This window comes from Elephas maximus, chromosome 15, assembly GCF_024166365.1.
Source record: "Elephas maximus indicus isolate mEleMax1 chromosome 15, mEleMax1 primary haplotype, whole genome shotgun sequence".
Taxonomy (NCBI): Eukaryota; Metazoa; Chordata; class Mammalia; order Proboscidea; family Elephantidae; genus Elephas; species Elephas maximus.
The window spans coordinates 56,800,356-56,816,994 of NC_064833.1; the positions used below are offsets into that span (position 1 = coordinate 56,800,356).

At 37.7% G+C, this 16,639-nt stretch overlaps 1 protein-coding gene across 1 annotated transcript in view; it reads right to left on the bottom strand.

Moving 5' to 3' along the window:
• RALYL (RALY RNA binding protein like) overlaps nt 1-16,639 on the bottom strand; it is a 441,360-nt gene that overhangs the window by 140,594 nt on the left and 284,127 nt on the right. Inside the window, exon 2 of the mRNA XM_049854428.1 lies at nt 9,844-9,919. Within this exon, the coding sequence (XP_049710385.1) occupies nt 9,844-9,919 (76 nt within the window). The remainder of the gene's footprint in view (nt 1-9,843; nt 9,920-16,639) is intronic.

Sequence of the window (16,639 nt, forward strand, 5' to 3'; positions counted from 1 at the left end):
TTCTTTCTTCCCCCAACTCCTATAACATAGAAGTGGGTGGGAGCTAGGAGGGCTGCGTAAAGTTAAGTAGGGCAGGAAATTTCATGTTAAGTACTGATTCTTTCTCTTGATTTTCTGGATGTTTCTGTGAGTTCTTTGGATGCTGCTTATCTGCATTCTTAGAGCAGTTAAGAAATCTGTCCTTTGGATTTACGCAGAGGTCATGAAAAGTCCCCAGCTGGGGGAATGCATAGTTGATTTAACCACAGAGAAAGCACAGCATGCTGGGATAGGGTTTGAGGGAGGCAGGCAAACCTGAGGAGCAAAGATAGGGATTCAAACAGGAACCGAAGAGAGAAAGGTGGATCTTTGAGTAAAGGCTGTGTGATGTAAATAGAAAGTTCTAAATAGGATTAGGCTGAGATAGTCCCTGTAGAAGCTGAAGGTGGGAAGGTATAGACTACACAGATTGATCTTGCTACAATGAATAAGTTATAGTTACTTGTAACAGTGTGGAATTTCCTTCTGGATTTGTCCATAACCAGTCACCATTGGATTTGTGGGTAGCCCTGTGGGAAGCAGTAAGGGTACATTCAAAGAGTCATTTTACTCAAGATGCTGTAAAAATGTTGGGGTAAAAGCAGCACAGATTGGGGGCTCACTTCTAATAGGATGTAATAAAAAGCAGAAGAGATTTTTTTTTTTTAACCAATGACTACCGCGCAATTATGATTGTGAATGCGCTGGTGTGTTGGGGGCCAGTAATATTTGAACTACTTTAATGTATCTCATTTATATACACAAGCTTGTGAGACCTGGGAACATCCGGTTTACTTTTGAGAAACCGTTTTATTCTCGTGGAATCCAGATTTCTGGGTCCATGGAGCCATTTGCCCTTGGGTATCCTTTAAACCTGGAGCTCTGGAGAAACTGGTTCCTGGGGTTCTTCTTCCAAACAGTGGTCTAGATAAACTAGTTAGACCCCTTTGCCTTGGGCATGATGCTCTTTTGAAGAATCCAGTCAGCTTCAGGAAACAGACTCCAAAGGCCAGACTGGGAGCTGTTTTAGGGTAAATCAGTAATTAGTTGTTTATCAAGACAAGCCTGTATGAAATTCTTCCTGACCACAAATCCTTTGTTACTTCAGTTCCAGCTCTTTTTCCATGGCAATGCTGATAAGATTTGGTAAAAGAGTGTTTTCAGGTTCTCTCATTTTCAGAACATTTTTGACTCCCTAGTCAAAATATACCCTGATTTGCAAATTATATATGAATGAAATTCTATCGATTCCTATTATTGGCGTGAGTCTTGTTTTAACACTTCAGAGCTAATTTATTCTGGTTCCATGAGGAAAAATTTTATCCTTGGCTTCTGCTGGGAAATTTCATAAGAAAAATGCTATTAGCTTAAAAACACTTTGTGTGTGTGTATGCACTGTATAACTGCTATTCAGGGTGCTGTCTGCTGTGCTGTGTAGGTGATTTCTGGGTGCTGCCCATGTAAGCTCTGCTTAGAAGAGAAACTTAGAGGAAAAAAAAATTGTCCTCACACACTGGAGTACTTTCTTTTACCAGATTGTTACAGAAATTATTACGCTTCCTTTTTCCCCCCTAAGTGCTAGGAATCTCATAGCTAAGTTTGATGCTCTCCTGTAATACCTTGTCATTGTGTTCGTTTTCTTAATACAGCTAAACCCTTGTCCTGACCCTACCTGCCCACCCCTCCCTCAGTTCCCACCAAATGCTGGGCTCTTTTCATTTTCCTCTTTTTAAAAGTAGTTGCATGGTTTTGCTTCTTTCATAAATTATCTGGAAATTACCTCATATCCAACAAATAGAATTGTAGGCTTTCAAACAACTTGATGGCCAACAAAGTAAATCACAAAAGCCTTAGAGACAGAGTCTCTGCAGTTGGAACTGTATCATCTAGCCTCCCTCTGCCCTGGAGGCACCGTGGTTAATGTGCTAGGCTGCTAACCATAAGGTCAGTGGTTGGAACCCACCAGCTGTTCCAGGGGAGAAAGATGTGGCAGGCTGCTTCTGTAAAGATTACAGCCTTGGAAACCCTATGGGACAGTTCTACTCTGTCCTGGAGGGTGCCTATGAGTCAGAACTGACTCTATTAGCCTCCCTCTAACCCCTTTTCATATGCAAAAAGATATGAAATTCATGTATGAAAAGCATAACTAAAGATTGCAAATATACCGTTCTTTAACCTACCAAGGAATTGTCTGCAGTAGAATTATTTTAATGTGTATTGTGTCAGCATTTCTTTAAACATTTTAGATTAAAAGGTCTATACATTATATTTGTTTAGTGTTGAAATATGAAGGACATACTGAGAGTAAAAGGAAAGTGTTTCAAAACTATCTCTTCTTCTTTAGGTGGTTATAGGCAATGGTAACCTATTTAGTCGGCTGCGTGAATTTTGGCAACATCATCATAGCTAAAGCTTCATTTAAAATAACCTCCTAAAATACTTTATTGTAATCCTGTTTATTTGGATAGTAATAATAATGATGATAACTAAAATTTCTAGAGCATCTATGACAGTTTCAGGCACTTTAAATATATCATCTTGCAGTCTTTTATTTTTTCCATTATGCAGATGATAAAGCTGAGCAACAAGAGCTCAAGTCCAAGCCACTGGTAACACTGTGCTGATTTTAGGAATCAGGATTGTGTAACTTTCCACCAAACATACTCATATAAAAGCATTTGCACAATTTTAAACCATGTCCAGAGTGAACTTTTGGGACCTTTTTCAGTTCAAAGGCATTTCAGTGCTCTAGTGGGAACTTCGAATTAGAAAGAACTTACCTTTCAATTGCACGGATGAATATTCAACTTTGAGTTTTAGATGCAGACCATTTTTTGTTTTTGCTCTAACGGATATTGGCAAGCACACTTATCCATGTCAGTAATTTGATTCCGCAAGAAAAATAGGATCAGGAACAAAAACAGACTGCAATTCTTACACAGATCCAGCGAGAACCTACTTTTAAAACCTTGTAGGTATCTCAGGGCCTGGGCTTGAGTCCGTTTCAGCACAGATGCCTTTGTACGAGAGGGAGAAGGAAACATTTCCCTTTCTTCCTCACTCTCTACTTTGGAAATCATAGTCTATTCCTTCATGGTTTTCTGATTGGGTCCAAACGGTTAGATTGGCGAAATGGAAACCTTTGCCAGGAAAAGGGAGGCATTGTCACTGGACATATTAAACTTTTTCTGGAAAGTGAATGTCCATTATCATTGATATTATAAAAGGAGACAGAAAATAAAACAATCATTAGCTAATTAGTAAACGTATCTCAGTAAACATAGATGTCCAGGATGCTTCCCTTTCATATTGATTTTTCCTATTTAGCATTAGCTGAAATTAGCTTCTATTAATTTCATTTACATTGTCAAGGTTTTGGGTACTTTTTTTTATCACTGAGGGATGACAGATTACCCGTGATGTGCCAGAGTCACCAAGAAGAATGATACTAGGACCCAGGTAGGTCCACTGGTAAGCAAACCATCAGAGATTCTTTGCTACACAGAGTCACCTTACCTTACTTAGTACGTGATCTGAAAGTTTTTGCACCACCGAAGCTCTCATAGTATAACCTACACTCATGGCTACCACCAACAATTTTGACAATTTTAAAATGGTAATACTGGTAGCTATGGGTTATCCTATGACAATCTTCTGGAGTCTTAATGTACAGGTTTTCATTTACCTATGGAGTTGCTATGATGCTATGAGTTGGAATCGACTCGATGGCAACGGGGGCATGTTACTTGTGGTGACAATCTTGATTCCCATGGTTGTCTCTATGGGGTGGAAGAGTTGCTATGAAAGGGAAAATTGCTATGAAAAGGATCCGTAGGGCAGTCACCAAGCCATATTGGGGAATGATTACCTAATAATCTCTATGACATAAATAATCTCTATGTTTTACGTGGCTTAAGGAGCTGTATTTCCTGTCATTTGGAGGGCTGCCTGTAAACCAAAAAAACCAAACCCGTTACCGTCAAGTGGATTCTGACTCATAGCAACCCCGTAGGTGAATGAAAACCTGTACTCGTTCAGCTCTGATAAATAGTATCTTTGTTCTCTGGTATCTTTTTTGGCTCCGCTCACATGAGAAAGGAAGGTCTGACTCCTTTACAAGCAGAAGCATAACCATGATACAATTATTCTCATTTAGCCATTATTTAGCATTAATTGGAACTCGGCATGCTGGAAAACTCGCTTCCTGGGGGAGAATTAGTATTTTAGAGGACCACAGACACTGTATAATGTGCATACCACATTTGCAGCAGCAATTTATTAAAAGTTACAATATTTTCCCTAGAGAATGGATTTTCTATTCTCCATCAGGAGCAGGTCCAATATTTATGAAATGTTCACAAATGATTAATTATGTTTCATTTGCAAATAGCCTCTAATGGGAGACATTTTTATTACAAGTGCTATTTTAATGAATTGTCTGTCCTTATGAATTCGTGTCTAAGACTGAAATAATTTTTTTCGCTTCCTCCTCTCAACTGGTGGTGAGGATCATTCAAGACTGGGCAGTGTTTCATTTTGTTCTACCTAGGATCATTTGCTATGAGTCAGAATCGACTCGAGGACACCTAACGACAACTACGACAATCTCTCCACCCTACACATAAACCAGCCACTGTTTATTATCGTTCCTATTTCTTCTCTCAGTGCCATGTCATCATTCTCCCAGTTGCCTAAACTAGAAACCTTTGGCATATCTGGGATTCTCATTCTCTCTCACACTCTATTTTAAATCAGCTGCCATATTCAAATGGTTCCTTACTGCCTGCAGAAAAAATTCCCAAATCTTCTTAGTCTGACATTTAAGGACTCTCACTGTCTGGGCCACCAGACCATTTCAGGATTCCATCTCCACCAGTAGACAGGCTATCCGTGACCCCACCACGAGATGCTCTTCTTGCTTTCTGTGCCTATGCCCCTGCACACATGGTCTCTGCTTGGCATGTCCTTCTTTCTCTTTGCCTGCTGAGTGACTGCCTGTTCATGCAGACGCTCAAGTATTGTCTTCTTCCTGTCTTTTCTGCAGACTTTTCACTCCTCACTAAACAGTATCAGTAACTCCCTCATTTATTTTCTTCTAGAGCTATATACATACTTCAGTTAGGGTGTCCTTATCTATTTGTGGATGTAGGTGAAGAAGAAAGTCTGATAGGAGATCATTTATGACCCTCAACAGAGTAAACTGTTACAGTGATATATAAATTTAGAGCAGAAAGGTGAATCAGAGATTCACCCATAACTAGAAAAATAAATTATCTTTATTTCCTACATTTTCTCCCTGCTCTGTGGCCTTGGCATTTCCTATAACAACAGCTAGCACAGTGCCTAGACCATAGTAGATGAAATAAATACATCTTGTGAATGAATTAATGAATCTATTCCAGATCTTTGATTTTACAGATAAAGAAAAAGACCCAAGAAAAAAGAAAAGCAGAAACCACCCCCTTTTTTCAACTGCTACCTTTTTCTTACATGATACTAAGTGCCTTCACCTGAATTATGCAGTTTTATCCTGTGCAGTAAAGAGTTAACTCAGGAGGCCCCAGGTTGTCTGAAACCTGTACCTTCCAAAGGTCTTCAGGGCTGGCCCTTGACCTGCTCCAGGAAGATAACTTTTAAGCCCTTGGACTATCCTGCCTGATAAGAGCATCTTTGTGTACCCAGGGCTTGGGCCACACCAGATAGTTTATGTTAAGAATGTGATTTATGGTGAATGTCTATTTTTGTTTGCCCAGGACCCTGGGCCATGCTGTATCAGTTTGACCTCTGGAGGGCCTGGAGAGTTAACAGATAGGATCAGTCAGAGGCACTTCATTCCTTCATCACTTACCCCTGGACACCAAAGCTCAGATAAGCTTCCCTGGTTGGCAATACTTTCATATATGTTGTCACACATTATTACCAGAAGAATTAAGTACAGTCTATATAACCCTACCTCAGGAAGACAACTGGAAGCTTGCTCCTGGTTTTCCTGGACTTTGCCCTATGCATCTTTTCTTTTGCTGATTTTAATCTGTATCCTTTTGGTGTAATAAGCTATAACCATCAGCATAACAACTTTTCTCAGTTCTGTGAGTCGTTCTAGCAAATTATCAAACCTGTGGGTGATCTTGGGGATCCTTGTCACATACGTTATCAAGAAAATGACTCTAGTGTTATACTAGATAATGAAGCTAGATACTTAAAGCTCAAAAAGGTTCAAATAATTTGACATGGCCTACGGACACTGGGTGGGGATGGAAAGTAGAGAAGCCCTGATGGCACAATGGTTAAGTGCTCAGCTGCTAACTAAAAGGTAAGCGATTTGAACCCACCAGTCACTCTGTAGGAGAAAGATGTGGTGATCTGCTCCCATGAAGAAAACCCTAGGAAACCCTATGGGGTAGTTCTATTCTGTCCTATAGGGTTGCTGTCTTAGTCATCTAGTGCTGCTATAACAGAAATACCAGGAGTGGATGGCTTTAACAAAGAGAAATTTATTCTCTCACAGTCTAGGAGGTTAGAAGTCCGAATTCAGGGCACCAGCTCCAGAGGAATGCTTTCTTTCTTTGTTGGCTCTGGAGGAAGGTCCCTGACTTCAATCTTTCCCTGATCTAGACACTTCTCAGCACAAGGACCCCAGGTCCAAAGGACTCATGCTCCTGGCTCTTCTTTGGTTGGTGGTAATGAGGTCCCTGAGGGGTATCTCTGCTCACGTCCCTGTTTTATATGTCAAAAGAGATTGATTTAGAACACCACCTAATCTTATAGATATCTTATATGCTGAAACTGCTGCTAATCCCACCTCATTAACATCATAGAGGTAGGATTTACAACACATAGAAAAATCAATTCAGATAACAAAATGGTGGACAATCACACAATACTGGGAATCATGGCCTAGCCAAATCGACGCACATTTTTGGGGGACACAATTCAATCCATAACAGTCACTATGAGTTGGAATCGACTCGATGGCACAAAACAACAACAACATGGAAACTAGAGTTGATGGCGCCAGGATTTAGTTTCACTCTGGTGTCAAAACTTGTTCCCTACAATCATACAAAAACCAAGACCAAACCGGTTTCCACTGAGTTGATTCCAATTCATGGAGACTCCATGTATTTCAGAGCAGAACTGCACTCCATAGGGTTTTCAATAGCTGTGACCTTTTGGAAGTAGATCTGCAGGACTTTCTTCTGAGGCATTTTTGGGTGGAATTGAACTACCACCTTTCAGTTAGTAGCCGAATGATTAACCATTTGTGCCATCCACAAGTAGGTAGAAAATCTGGTGTTCTTAGGTAGTGTTTGTACAGTATTTCTTCTGCTACCTGCTGGCATGGTAGTTACGGACAGAAGTATAAGTGATTACTGGTTTTGGTGGCCAGGACATTTCTGCTTTTTATAATCTGTATTGTTTGGATGGTAGCAAGTGAGTCAATAAAGGGAGCTGTGCCATAGTGGAAAGGTCACTGGATTTGGAGGCTAAAATACAGAGTTGAGTTCCTAATCTTATTATTTTACTTTAGGCAAGTCCTTTATAATCTTTGAAGCTTAGTTTTCTCATCTATAAAGTAAGACATATAATACCAACCTTGTGGAATTCTATGACAAACAGATGAATATGAAAACAGTTTGTCTACCTAAAAGTAGGGTATTACTAATTAAGCATGAGAAAATGAGAAAATGTGCATGAAAAGACTTTATCAGTTGCATGTTCACTCCCTTTTGTTCCCTTTGTTATCATTTTGCAATTTCAATGTACCCCAGCCTTAATATTTGTGAACAAATAAAAAGAGAACAAATAAGCATTTCCTCACTGTTGTGATTTGTATACTATATAGCTGATTTAAATGAAATTCTACATTTACTTCTTCTGAACCCAACATAACTTATTAGTAGAGAAATATAGTTAAAAAGACATTTGTTTTTTGTCAGGAGCTTCCATTCTCATAACAAAATCAAGACAATTTGAGAAAAGCGAAGAAAAGAGAATTAACATCATTGCACAGTCGGTAGTGACTCTTCGATGAGAAAAAAGCCGTTGTCAGCTTGTTTTTTTAATAATTGAAAATATCCTGCATTAGCTGCAGCTCTACACATACATTTGAAAATGAATCTGATAAAAATAATTTGTATTTCTTAGTTTTGTAAACATTGCTCTTTACCTCAGCCATGGTATAGTGTCATTTGTCTTTTGCTGGTGACTTCTCTCTGCTCTCTAACATCAATAATGCCTTATGATCAGTTAGGAACATTTGCTAAGTCCTGTAGCCTTCTATTTTTATATAAACAATTCTATTAAATTAAACAAATTCAAACAGCAAAATAATAAGAGCAATTAACATAATATTTTAAAATACGTATTTTAAAATCTCTGATCATCATTCATTAGAAAGTTTGGGATATTAGCCATGAATGGGACCTCAGACCTCATCTCGTTCCCACCCTCTTATTTTGTAGTTCAGGAAATGAGGCTATGTGTGGCTGAAAAGGAGATATGCTGGATTTCAGAGAACAGAGACAAGAATTCAGCTCAAAGCTCTTGTTCAAGCACTCTTCTTACTATACGATATCAGAGTATAATAAATTTTAACGTGTATAACCCAATTCTCCTTTATCCAAATGATACCGGGGAAAACAGTGTCTTTCTCAACACTTACATTAGCTTTTTGGATGTGAACACTGATAGAACGATGACATGTATCTAGAAGCAGAGCATATAAATTGGATGATAGGAGATCTCAATAGCCTGGAACAATTGGCTAAACCTAACAAAAGGGAATTGAACAGAGATAGATGCAAAGTCGGCACTAACAGCGCAAAAACCAACGGCAAAAGTGCGTGAAGTGGGACATATGCCTTGAGTGCAGCCCTCGATTTTTTTTTTTAAAGCAAATGCTCTGTGAAAGTGAAAGTTCTGAATTTACTACAGTTTCTATCTTCCCAAAATTAACTGAATTTTACTTAACAGTAGTATACGCAGAACAACAAAGGTACTAAATCTCATCTAGCATATCCACCTGGATACTTATAAGTTGGGGGCATCTAGAAGGGAAAGACCAGGCTGTTAAACTGACTCAGACTCCAATACATTAGGAAAGGCTTAAGGAATTGGATATTATTTTCTGGAGAAGAGAAGGGATGTATTTTTTGTTTTGGAGAAATGGGGAGGAGAGAAACACATACTTTGTAACAAAGGAGGCTAAGTGATAGGGTGGAAAGAATTTGGGGTATGGCATCAGAAGGCCTGAGCTTGAGCATTGGTGCCATCACATACCAATGCATGAGCTTGGGATAATCACTAAGGAACTGCTTCTCAGGTTCTTGATCTATAAGCTGAGGGCAGCAATATCTATATCACGGGATTGTGAAAATTAAATTAAAGAACATACGTAAAAAAACACCTACAGTGCATGGCATATAAACGTAACTCTAAACACCTACAACATTGAGCTAGAAAGAAAGTAAGGAGTTCTCAGCGGTCGAAATCTAAGTGAAAACAGAAACTCATGCATTGGGTACTCGACAAATACTGACCTTTCCACCACTTAGCAGGTAGAGTCATTAGAGATTTTCATTAGTTTTCACTAGAGACACATCTTGTAGAACGATTGTTTAAGCAGCCAAAAGAAGGTTAGAGATCCAAGATTTCTTCCAATGCTGCATGATGTATTTATATTTTGACCATCAGCATTTTATAGCACTTTATGCCAATAAGGATGGCTCTTTAAAATATTTGATGTCGTATAGGTTATATATAACTTACAAAGTTGCAAGAAATTTCACTATGAATATAGTAAAACAGTGTTTGCCTACTTACCTGTAAAGTGCTGAAAGGGGCCTCTTGTTTCCAGGTTTTGGTCTGTATGGTTTGGGTTCCCCTGCCATGTTGATATCTGAGGGCATAAAATAAAATAGCGTGGGTTAAAAAAAAATTAAGTAGTTTGAGAAAAGTAAATCACAGAGCATTCTTTTATCTTTTGCCATTTGTCTATATATTCATACAGTCTTGTGTGTCATTCATTCATTCAATAAATTATTTCTTGAGCATCCACTTTATGCCAAGAACTGTTTCAGGTGCTTGGGGTAAAAATCCATTGGTCATCGAATCGATTCTGGCTCATACAGACCCTACAGGACAGCGTAGAACTGCCCCATAGGGTATCCAAGGCTTTAAATCTTTACAAAAGCAGACTGCCACATCTTTCTCCTGTGGAGCAGCTGGTGGGTTCAAACTGCTAACATTTCAGTTAGCAATCAAACACTTAACCACTGCATCACCAGGGCTCCTATCAGCGGTGTCACTAGGGTTGGTGTCACCCAGTGCAATAACTCATGGTGTCACACCCCCCCGCCCCGGACCTCTTCTGATACCAGACCATACAGAATCCTGATTAATGTTTTTTGTACTAATGCTACTTGTAAATTGTAATTCCAGTATATCACTCCTTCTGACCCTGGTGGTGCAGTAGTTAAGAGCTTGGCTGCTAACCAAAAGGTTGGCAGGTCGAATCCACCAGCCAGTCCTTGGAAACACTATGTGGCAGTTCTGCTCTGTCCTATAGGGTCCTTGTGGGTCAGAATCCACTCGACAGCAATGGGTTTTGTTTTTTGTTTCCCTTAATTACTATTTCATTCTCATAAAATTTATTGATATAGGTTCACAAATACTAATTACCACAATATTATAGCTAAAACACCAGAAAATTTGACAAAATCAACACTGCCAGTAAGTAAAACAATACTGTGTGCTTATAAAATGTGCCTGTGGTGTGTGCGGATGAAGCCACATGATTCGATTGGAAGTACCATTGTAACTGGGTAATAATGACAGCTCTGACCAGAGCACATTAAAACCAAACCAAACCCGTTGTCTTTGAGTTGATTCTGACTCATAACGACCCCAAAAGACAGAGTAGAACTGCCCCATAGGGTTTCCAAAGAGTGCCTGGTGGATTCAAACTGCTGACCTTTTGAGTAGCTGCTGCAACACTTAACCACTCCACCAGCAGAGTTTCCAGAGCACATTAGAAGGTTTAAAAAGTAAATTAGCATAAAATTTTGGCCTTGTAGGTATATTGACACATGTAAACTGGGCTTACAAAAAATGCTGTTGTTATAACTAACCACAGGCATATTTTTATAGACAGTTATTTTGGTGTCACCCCCTCTGATGGTGTCACGCAGTGTGATCTGCACACACCCCCCCCCCAAGAGATGCCACTGGCTTCTATACACTGCAAAAAACAGACTTAGATCCCTACCCTCATGGAAATTACACTCTGTTGGGAGGAGATAGAGAGCAAGCAACAAATATATAAGGAAAATGTATAACATATTAGAAGATAATAAGTACTATGGAAAATAAATAGAACAAGGCAAAAGGAGCCGGTAATGCTAAATAAAAAGAGAGGGAAAGAGAGAATGAGATAGACGTCCGATTTGCATTATGATTATTATTTTGCCAAATTTCTCACTATGAATAAACATTTGCATGGAATAGAGTATTATTCAGAATGGGGATTATTAAATTTCTCATGATGATATCCTTTTCACCTGTATAGAAAAGCAAACTAGAAGGATGAAACTGCAAAGCACATAATGTTTACTGATGGTCAACAAAATGCAAACAGCAAATGGAATGTGAAGTTATAGAATTCTGTTGCTGGATGCTATTGAGCCAATTCCAACTCGCAGTGACCCCAGACAGAGCAGAACTGCACCACAGGGTTTTCTTGACTGTAATCTTTACGGAAGTAGGTTATCAGGTCTTTTTGCTGCAGAGTGGCTGAGTGGGTTGAACCACCAACCTTTCAGTTAGCAGCAAAGTGCTTAACCATTGCAGCACCGGAGCTCCTTATTGAATTCTTGGATGATAGAAAAAGAAGAGAGCACATCTTTTGTTCACGAACTGAAATTACGATAAAGTCTCTGAGATAAGACAAAAAGATGGTTAAGTACATGACAAAAATGGTATATGCATACAACTGACCAACCTCAATCTTAAAAAAAAATGTGTAAAACTATTAAGAAATTGGAGAGTTGGGTGGAAGAGGTTTGAAAAACTAATTAATAGATTGAATACAGTTAAATTTTTCAAAAGATTATACAAAGAAAATCTAAAGGACACGAATTTAAGAAAAGCTGTAAAAGAAGTGGGAGACATTATTTTGACAGAAAAGTAAGAGAAGCCTACTATTTCTTACATACAATTGAATACACTGAACCACCTATCACTGAAAACAACCGAAATTGCTGGATAAAATATAAATGTAGCTCTTTAAGAAAAATACAACATTGAGCTAGTAAGAAGGTAAGGAATTCTCAGAAGCCTACATCTACATGAAAGCAGAAACTCAGATGGAGGTGGAATTACTGAACTGGTTCCTTGAAGACATTTGTTGAAGCCAGAATTTGAGCTTTAATTTACATGTACATGTGGGTCAGAGGAGACAGGAGACAGTGCCCAGAATAAAGGATATGAAGCATGTGATCAGCTAATTAAATATCCACATGTGATAAAATCCTTAACACCTATGAAGAGAAGGTAACTTCCTTACCTAATAAAGGATTTCTACGAAGAACCTATAGTAAACATCATACTTAATGGTGAGACATTGAACATAATTCTTTTAATCTGATCTCAGGGACTTTAAAAGGGAATCTACTATCATTACCTCTAAATAACAGTGTACTGGACATCCTAGTCAGTGCAGTAAGAAAATAAAACAATATTAGAAATGGGTATGAAGAAACAAAACTGCCCGTAATTGCTAAAGATAACATGGGTCCACATAAAAAAACTAAAGCACCCACAGATTATTACAATAAGAGAGTTTAGAAAATTATTGCATATCTACATGCAATAAAGAAGTCTTGGTGGCACAGTAGTTAAGCGCTGGGCTGATAACCAAAAGCTCGGTGGTTGGAACCCAACAGCCACTCAGTGGGAGAAAGATACGGCAGTCTGCTTCCAAACCAAACAAAATCCCTTGCCATCCAGTCAATTCCAGGTCATAACAACCTTATAGGACAGGATAGAACTGCCCTATTGAAAACTCTGTCCTATAGGGCCCCTATGAGTCGGGATCCACTCGGTGGCACCTTTTTTTTTCTTTCTTTTTCTAATGCAATGGATGGCTGCATATTTCTATAGAGCAATAAATATTTTTAAAATATAACTTTAGAAGATATCACTTATATGATATAAAAACAGACTTTACCTAGGATTGAATCTATCAAAAAATATGAAAGACCTGTATGGAGAAAATTACAAAGCTATATTAAAAGATATTACAGTAAGCTTACATAAATATAGACAGATTTGACTCAACATAATAAACATATCAATCCTTCCCAAGCAGATTTATTGAGTCAATGTAATTCCAATAAATCCCCAAATATTCTTTGTGTGTGTATGCGGAGTTTGGTAAGTTGATTTAGAATTTTTATGATAAAGAAAAAGGCCAAAAATAGTCATGATACACGTAGGAAAAAAGAACAAAGTTGATAAACTTACCTTAGCAAGATTTATTTTAACACTATAGAAATTAAGACTATAGTATTTGTACAAAAATAAAAATTGGACCCATACATATACGGACACCTGATTTCTGATAGAACTGACATCCCAGTTCTATCATAAATCAGGTATAGACTTTTTAATAAATGATACTGTAACAATCAGTTATCTACATGAACGGGTATTAAATGGATTTCTACCTTACATGATACAAAAAACAAACAATAGATAAAATCAATTACTTATGGATTAAAAACCGAAAAGTGAAAGAAAAAAGTGTAAACTATTTAGGAGGCAATATAGGAGAATATCATTAGGAGTTCAGAGTAGGAACAGATAATCTTAAACCAAACATAAAATGAACTAGCCTTAAAGTACAAGATTTTTAAATTTTACTACATTAAAATTAAAAACTTTTGCTCATCAAAAGTCACATTAAGACAATGAAGAGACATAAACTGGATTAGGATTTCTGAAACATACTTGACAAAGTATTTGTTTCTAGAATATATAAGGAAGTCATTCATATCACGAACCACCACATAGAAAATTAGGCAAAAAAAAAAGAGTAAAAGCACTTCACAGAAGTTAAAACACAAAGGTGGATAAACTTATGAAAAGATGGTTAACATCATTACTAATGGGAAATGTGAATTAAAACACCATGAGGTATAATTGACACACACTGGATTTTTAACAATTTACAAAGTCTGACAACATCCAGTGTTGCTGAGGATTTGGAGCGTGTGTATAAGTGCAGCCTATTACAAACATTTTGAACAATAATTAGGCAATTTCTAATAAATTTAATAGTGCTTATACCTTTTGATCCAGGATGTAAGTACCAAAAGAAATTCTTATATATGTGTACCATGAGATACATACAAGAATGTTCACTGTAGTATGCTAGAACAGAAAAAATCTTGGGAAAAACCAAACATCCACTGATAGTTAGATGGATAAATAAATTACAGTCTATTTACACAATGGAACACTATACAATAGTTAAAAAGAGAGAGTGAATTAGATCCATAGGCAACAATATTGATGCACTGATGAATTTCAGGAACGTGATGTTGAACAAAAACTATGTCACAGAAAAATACTGTCAGTACAAATCCTTTTATGTAAATTAAAAATGCAAAATTAAACAATATATTGTATAGGAATAAAAATACATGTGACAAAACCAAAGAAAAGCAAGCAGAGATAAACCTTGAATTCAAGATGAAGGTTGCCTCTGAAGGGGTAGGGGTTTTTGGAAGTCGCATTCAAGGAACTTCAGATTTAATCATAATGTATTATTGCTTAAACTGGGTAGTTAGAATATGGCTTTGTATTATAAATTACTCTTTAAAACTTAACTACTTAATACATTTTATTTTATAGCTATGTAATAACTAAAAGAATTTAAAAAGAGAATGGTAACAAAAACAGTAAATTGTGTTATGATAAATTTTCAGGTCAGAGACAATAGGTTTTGGTGAATAAGTGGTTACAGCAGAATTTGTGAGCTGAGATACAGTGGGAAAGAACAGCAGTTACGGGGGATGGATTATTGGATGGGAGATCATTGAAGACTCCAATTAGAATTTTAAATCTGATTTAAGAGGTATGTAGATTGAGATCCTGAGTGGAGGACTGATTTGAGAATGAATTACGAAGGGTACGACTTTTGTATGATTTGAAATAAAACATCGCCACAATGGAGCCTGTCAGAACTTTTCAGGTGTGACAGGGCTGGAACAAAATAGTAAATGAAGCAAAACGCAGATTTCTATTATTTTCATAATACTTATAATGATGGTACAGGATACATGTCCATGAAAATATAGGACATAATCTGTGTGTTTTAAGCTTAGACCCCATGACTCATAAACTGAAAATGTAAAACTATACTCATAAGCCCATCAATGAAAATAAGACATTCATTTTGTTTTTTTGGTAATATAGTGTCAGTGGTTCTGAAATACATGTAGGAGTTTGACAGCATGTTCATGTAATGATAAGCTTTTCGTCAAAGACTGTTAAGTTCAGTATTTCTAGACATCAGCATCTCTTCAAAGGTATTTAAAAATGTAGACAAAAATCCCTTGTACTTACCAAACACTGACTAGGGTTCAGATGCAGGATTTTCTAACAAATGTATAGCAATTTACATGTAGATCTGAAATTTTATATGTTTTGTACTACTCTGTTAAAGATCACCTATTTTAAGAGGGCAGAGAGGGGAGGTGAAAGTGGGTGGATGTAATAAAGGCAGGAGGGTCAGCGGATGGCAAGCTCACTTAGTGAACATATAGCTGGAGTCTGGAACAACAAACATTTCCTTTGTGTGGAATGTTATACATATAAGATTTAATACTGGCTTCAGAACAACCCCACTTAGTTGGAAGTCAAGGCTCAGGCTCACGTGTCTCAAGAGCTTGTTGGTCTTGAAGAGACCACCCCACTTAGTTGGAAGTCGAGGCTCAGGCTCACGTGTCTCAAGAGCTTGTTGGTCTTGAAGAGACCATATAAACAGGGATAATGGGCATCTTAGCAATAAACTCTGCAGTCAATGACAGAGAAACCTAAGTAGCCCACCAGATAGGGTGAGAGGAAGAATGATGACCAAGGTTCAATTTTCAGACCCTCTGATTGGATAGGGACCTTGGCATATACATTGAGATAAGAAGAAAAAAATGTAATTCCAAAGTTTGCAAACAGATTCATATCAAGCACTAATATTTAGATATCTTATGCTATCATCAGTCATTAGTATCACACGCAAGTAAAAGTTTGCAGAAGACAACTCAAAAAATGGTTGCAGCAGCACATTGACAGTGAACTGCCAGAAATTCAAGCTGCATTCAGAAGAGGATGTGGAATGAGGGATAGTATTGCTGAAGTCAGATGGAGCTTGGCTGAAAGCAGAGAATAGCAGAAGGATGTCTACCTGTGTTTTATTGACTATGCAAAGGCATATGACTGTGTGGATCATAACAAATTATGGATAACATTGTGAGGAACGGGAATTCCAGAACACTTAATTGTGCTCATGAGAAACCTGTACATAGATCAAGAGGCTGTCATTCAGATAGAAAAAAGAGAT